The sequence below is a fragment of the Apaloderma vittatum genome, unplaced genomic scaffold, assembly GCF_000703405.1.
Source record: "Apaloderma vittatum isolate BGI_N311 unplaced genomic scaffold, ASM70340v1 scaffold41243, whole genome shotgun sequence".
NCBI lineage: Eukaryota > Metazoa > Chordata > Aves > Trogoniformes > Trogonidae > Apaloderma > Apaloderma vittatum.
The window spans coordinates 4,788-11,470 of NW_009708174.1; the positions used below are offsets into that span (position 1 = coordinate 4,788).

The 6,683-nt window shown below is 40.4% G+C and overlaps 1 protein-coding gene across 1 annotated transcript; it reads right to left on the bottom strand.

Moving 5' to 3' along the window:
- Window positions 1-1,944: 1,944 nt before the first annotated feature.
- Window positions 1,945-6,225, bottom strand: MESDC2 (mesoderm development candidate 2; the record flags this gene model as incomplete). Its single annotated transcript, XM_009866453.1, has 3 exons — window positions 1,945-2,391; window positions 3,116-3,348; window positions 6,163-6,225. Coding segments are annotated over 3 exons (561 nt in total), but the record flags the coding sequence as incomplete, so codon positions are not given.
- Window positions 6,226-6,683: the final 458 nt, after the last annotated feature.

Here is a 6,683-nt window from a genome sequence, read left to right on the forward strand (position 1 = left end):
CTAATTCACTTTTGTATCATTTGTATACTCTTTTGCATCGCTTAATTATTTAGCTTGGGAAGAATCTGATTTGATCAAAAAAAAAAATCATGTCTATGTTTCGTAACATCAGGAAAACAACAGAAACTGCACTTCCACAAGTTTCTGATTCATAACCTGAATTGTCATCTCTATGCCACAGATTTAAGTTGCAAAACCAAAACCCTCATTAATATTTCATATTTATAGCTTCATCTGAATTGTTCATCTCTTGATGATGAGAAGCAATACTCTTTCAAAAAAGGGAGGTGAAAACCCAGAGCACTTGATAAAATGAACGAGAAACAGACTGCACATCACTCCTCAATGCAACCGATACCCAAATAGCTCTTCTCAATTCCACTACATAGCTGGATTAATAACAGAATATAAAAGTAACATAGTTAACCCTGAAAAAGCATAGGATTTTCATTTTTTCACTCAGATAAACAGGCTCAGACCTGTTTACTGGACGTGGCTGGAAAGGTTTCTTTAATCTTAAATTCATACAATTGTAATTAAAATTAAGGAACAGATCACCTGGAACCTGCAACAACACCATTTAGTCCTTTTGCACAGAAACCAAAGACAAGTTAGTCTGTCTCCTGAATACCTAACTAAACACATAATTATTTAAAAAGGTTTTACTACTCAGCTGAACAGTAAGTTTAGTGACATATTTTATTTTAGAACAAGCACTCAGCAAGTCACAGTTTCCCACTTTTGATACTGAAGTATTCCACAAGATCAACCATTATGGTTCATAGGACCTTTTATCCAAAACACTTGGATTTTAGCACCTTAAATAAAGAGTCAAAAGTAACATCTTAGTAGTACTGAATGAAGACAGTTATTACTGTCTTCATCCTCTGGAAAATGATACGGACCACAGGTACTAGGTGCATTTAGTCCTTAACAGATAGTAAGGCAGAAGGGAAACAATTCCAAGCAATGCATTTGACACAATACAATCTGAATAATAACAAAATCTTCCCGATTATACAAAATGTTTCAAGGAGAAATTCTATTTGCTCCCATACATCAAACTTCACAGTATTTAAATCAAACGTTCATTTACAATCAGCCACGTCAGCCAGGAATCTGTACCCCCCCAAAAAATAACCAAAAAACCTCAAATATAATCTGATTATTAAACACCAGCAAGTGATATGTCTAACTCAAAAGTTCAACTCTGTACCATAACTAATATTTTTTTCAGAGATTTAAACAAACCCTTAAACCAACAAAACAAATTCGTTTCAGAGTGAAAGCTGTTCCTCCTGGCTCACTGTCTAGACAGTGGAGCACACAGAACATCTCCTTCCACAGGCACAGTTCTTTGGCAGCAGTAGCAACCCGAAGGGCACAAACCTCTCCTTCCCCCGCCGCTGCTCGCATGGGTCCTGTACCCCGTTAACATCCCGGCATCCCTGAGGGGTACAGAGTCTCCCTTCCGTGCTGACGTGGAAGTGCCTCAGCCAAACATCTGCCTCGCTTCTACACGCTTCCAGGGATTTCGGGGGACATACAGGATGGGTTTTGTTCGTTTTAAAGAAACAGGTAGTCTAACCGGGACAGGTCCTAAATGCCACGATTTCAGGCATCTTTGGCTGCTGTTAATAATTTTCTTTGCAATTTTAGGCAGTTTTGCCACCTGAATCTAGCAAACCGGCTTCCGAGAGAATCTTTCAGCCCTGTACTCTGCTATCTAAGAGCAGCTATGAATCAATCACTAATTTGCACATCCGAGATGGATGTGGCTACTAAAGACAAACACTGGTGTATTCTGAGACTCTTTTTCTTCTTTTCCACTTAAACTAACTTTGTGTTAGACACATGGATTTGTATGTTAATTTCAAACAACAACAAAAGCATAAAAAATTACAAACTAAAGTAGTCAAACACTGGTATTAAACATTACCTTTCCTGTAACTAAACAAATGGCCAATATTAATAAGTAAACTGGTGTGTTTCAACATAGAAGTCTTTTAACCTCAGTAATCTCCACTTCCTTCCCTCCCATCCCCGAGTAAAGCCAGGAACTGTATGGAAAATTAGTTTCCCTTCAAGGAATAGCAGAGCAATGTTCACTATGGTCAACACATCTGTCATAGATCCTCTCTCTGTTTGGTCGCTCGGTTGTCCTCTTTGATGCTATTAGATTTCTTGTCTGCATCTTTTTGCTTCTTTGCTTTTTCAGGTTTTGTTTTGTTCTTCACTTTCTCCCTTTCTTCTCCTCCTTTGCCAGGATAAACCTGACCTTCCAGAGTAACATCCGCACACCTTTCTTGATTTATCAGAAAGTCTTTGATCTCCCAGGCGTAGCCGCCATCCCTTAGCATAAAGATGGCACGATTTGAGCCAACAATAAACCTAGAGAAAAGAGAGATACTTTTTCAGTTAGCTCCAGGCCTTTCAAGCACTACAACAATCTGCTTATTTCAGAGCAGCCCCCACAACTGAGGGATACATTTAAGAGCAAGAAGTTGGTCTTACTGTTGTGGCCTGGGGATGGGGACAAGAGAACGATTTTCTAGCAAAAGTAATAATAAAACATATTAAGTTTTACAAATAACCAAGGAGAAATACAAAGAAAACTTAATTTGGCACGATATAAAATCCACTAATTGGCATTAAATTTGCTTTATACACTTGCTGCAACCTTTCTCAGCCTCAATTCAAGAGCACAACATTCCTCTGCTTAAAAAGGATCCTCTCTCTCTGAGAGAAAAATTCGTTTTTTAAAGCCAGGGGAACAAAAAAACCTTTTGTGGTGACAAGTCTTCTGAGTGTAACGCTTTCCATCAAGACCATAAAGGCAAACTACTGCAGCTAAAACTGGTAACAGCTGAAACACACGAAGATAAAAAGAAACTAGCCTACACATACACTGTGCCTAAGTGCTGAAAAAAATCTGTGTACCACACCAGAATTTTTGCAGCATGACTTAAAAGAAATTGGTATATAAACTGATATAGAAACAGTGACAGATGATGGAGGTGAGGAATGGCACAGGACGAACAACTGAAAAGATTTTCAGGAAGAAAGAAATAAAGGTTTGTAAAAGCAAGAACTTTATCCTTGTACAACAGCTTGCCTTTGCACATCATAGTTTGCATTGAAGAGACTGCCCTGCCACAGGCTAGTAATTTCTTCCGTCTCCTTTTCTGTGGGATTTCCCGACACTGTGACAAACATCATCAAAGTCTTCCCCTTTTTTGTCAGCTTCAGGATACTTTCAGGCTTGCCTGGATCAATTTTTGAGAAATCTATCGGTGCTGGAGGCCTCTTGTGTTCAGGAAGATCTCCCTCTTCAATGTCATCATCTTTCTGTTTTGAAAGGGAAAAGGAAGCTTTAAACTCAACTGTTCACAAAGCTGCTCATTTTGAAAATTCCCATAGTTTACAGAATAAGTCTGCTTTGATAAAGTATTTGTTAGCTTAACAATGAAGACTCTCAAACCAAATGAAACAATGAGGTTTTTTTCAGCATACTTCACCAAGAGTGCTCTTCCCATTTATACCCCTCAAAATGTTGCACATTTCCATACAGGTAGAATCTCATTTCACCATGTGCAGAGGGGTGTTTCAGTCTCAAAGCTAATTCAACATAATTCCACTCAGGCTTTTCCTAAAATAACACTTTTTTTTCTACTTCACAGTTTCACAGAGATCTATTAAGTATACAAGATGAACTGAGAAACTTGCACTAAAAAGCCTCAAGCTCATAAATAAATAAAAAAGTGTTCATCTGCATATTGCTTTCAGAGGTCAAAACTCACTTCTGGGAATCATGCAATCACTTGAGAACTTAATCTTACTTCCTTTGTGTCTTCAAAAAAAAAAAATAGAAGAATTCAGAATTTCAATGCTCATGCCTCAGGAAAACTTTTATTAAAGGTTTCAAGACTTTTCTAACGCAGAGATGCAGCTCACAATCTGACAACATAATCACCAAGAGCAAATCACTTCTAGAGAAAGAAAAAAGCCTCCTAATGCCTCTGCTGAGGTTGACAGGCATTTAAATATTTGGAAAGGCAGAATTCAAACTGCTGCCCCTTAAAACAGCTCGCACCAGAGAGGAGTGAATATAGCGACAACCTACTCTGAGCCAGAACTTCATTTCTTAAATGCTATTCGTATCATAGAATTTAAAAAAATCTAAACCACAAAACATCTAAGCCCAGGATTTGTATACAGTCATCCCCAAGCACTAATGAATCAGCAGCAACAGGTGGTGTTTTGACTTCAAGCATTTAGTGAAAATACACATCACTCCATTAGGAACATGAACTGTAGCAGTATCTGAAGCTGCTCCCTTCATCAGCTCTGCATGTGCATCTATAGCACCTCAACATCACCCTCTCACGACATCCCACTACACAGAACATCTCACAGGTTTAAAGGTTATGGTTTCATACAAGTGACCTGTGCTTTTCTCCGATCTCAATTACATAGAGTTTGCCATTTTTTCTCTCTGATAATAGAGTTTAAAATGTCGTAACCAAAGAAAAGCTGTAGAAACCTTAGATATTATACTTTCTTTCCTTACTAAGTGCCTGCCTGTTTCAATTTTTCAAGTCTGAAGCACGCTTTCAAGTAGGTCACATGTCTCTGAAAATGCCATATTAAGAACTGGGAGCAAAGGAGAGTCCCAGCAAAGTCCTGCTGCCCTCACTAAGAGGGAACAACACCTACCTTAGAGGAAGCTGGAAAATGCTCATGTTGGTAAGGTACAGTGAAAATACGAAGTTTTATATGTCTGAATGAAAAACATACTTCAGAAGTAAAAGTAAACCAATTCCAATTTCAGACCGGTTTAGATAGCGTAAAACCATCTTATTTCACAGTTCTGAAAGGGACAGGCAGAAACAATTGTTTCCAAATACTCCTTACACTTTGCAGAAACTGACTTCTGATTTAGTGACAACTCACTAACATATATTACTTATTTTTCCCTTAACTATTCAACTAAATGCTCATAAAACCGTATTGTTACAGATTGAATAGAAATATAAGAAGCAGTCAAAAGCTCCCGTACACATTTCTTTGGTTGATCCTGTGCAAACTATCATGCACATTTTTATTTATAATGCTATCTAAAAAGTAAAAGACTGGAAGCAAAGTGTAAGTTTTTGGTTTGAAATGTCTTGCAGATTCATTCAGTTAACCAGTAACATGTGGCTTCAGAGGGAAAGTATCACACAGACACATGTTCCTTCTCTTCTCCTCAGCTCTCATTCTCATGCATTTCTCATCAGTGCCCTGGTTTTTTATTTTTTAAAATATTCGCAACACGTCACCTATTCCTCAGCCTAGTCAATAATCTTAGCTCAGAGTCAAGCCTGACAAACCTTGAACTTATAACAATAACGAACTATTTAAGGAATATGACATTTCAGTAACAGAAGGACCTCCAGACCAGATTCTCAGTTCTGGTTCCAGCCCCTCTGGACTCAAGGCTACTGGAGAGTCCCTTTCCAGGAGGGAAATCCCTAGGTGGCTTCCATCAGGCTCCAGTCGTACAATCGAGCTGCTGAAGCAACCTCTCTCTTTCCACCTCCAGATCACTCTCCCAGTTCACTGGGGCAGTCGTGCGCACGGTTGCCCCAGCACAGTGCACGAGCCTGAACAGGGAGGCAGCTGCTTGTGCTGGGCAGGCTGCTGGAGCCACAGCCTCAGCCTGGCGAGGCTGAACCCAAGGATGCTACAGCCACCAGCCTCCGACGCTTTTAGACTAATTGCAAGGGAAATATTAAACATCAGGAGTCATCGCACTCAGTTCAACGTTACTATTTGATATTGCACAGATCTGTGCCCCTCACTCCCAAGCATATTTCCTGCTCTTACCCACATTCACAATGGCCCCTTTGTTTCTCATCCGACCCCATCGAGTCCACTCATGCCCCTTCTTCTCCTTTATCCTCCAGCCACCACCCCCTCAAGTCTTTCATGTTCCTCATAAGCAGCCTGACTGCCACCGAGCAAAATGCCATAGAGCTGACCATCCTGCCGACCAAATAACTACTAATTGTTGAGCCCTTGCTCCGATTAACTTTTTTCTTCCCGGCCTCTGGCTGTATATGCATTTCCTCGGTGGCAATGCCAACCCCACCAGCCAACTGCCCCGTTGCTCAGCCGTACCTGCGCACAACACGGCTCCAAGCACTCGTGCAGCACGAGGTGAACCGGATCAGAGACCTGCCCCTGCACAAGAGGAAAAACCCCGAAGAGCCTCCTGGCCCTGCCTGCCACACGGCTGGAACAGAGCACAGAGCCAGAGAGCCACAACGGCGTCACCTCGAGGCTCCCTTTCATCCAGGCATCTAGGTCACAAATGCAGAAATGCTCACCTTCTAGGATTTTTCCTACGATGACAAATTTGGTTGAAGTTGGCCAATACTATAATTTAAGCCCTGATTTTTCAGCAGCTGGGGCTACCTGGTCCTTGGCAGATACCACTAACAGAAAGGTGCAATTTGAGCTTTTTTACATCATTTTAATTAAAATTTTAACTCGATTTTCTAAGGAGCTCCCTTCCTAAAAGGAGATGCAGAGTAAACAGCCCATGGGATGAACAAGTCTATATCCTGCCAACAGGTCCCAGGAAGACATCCTTACTTCTCACAAAAGTTACCTTATCTGCATTACACATGCAAAACCTA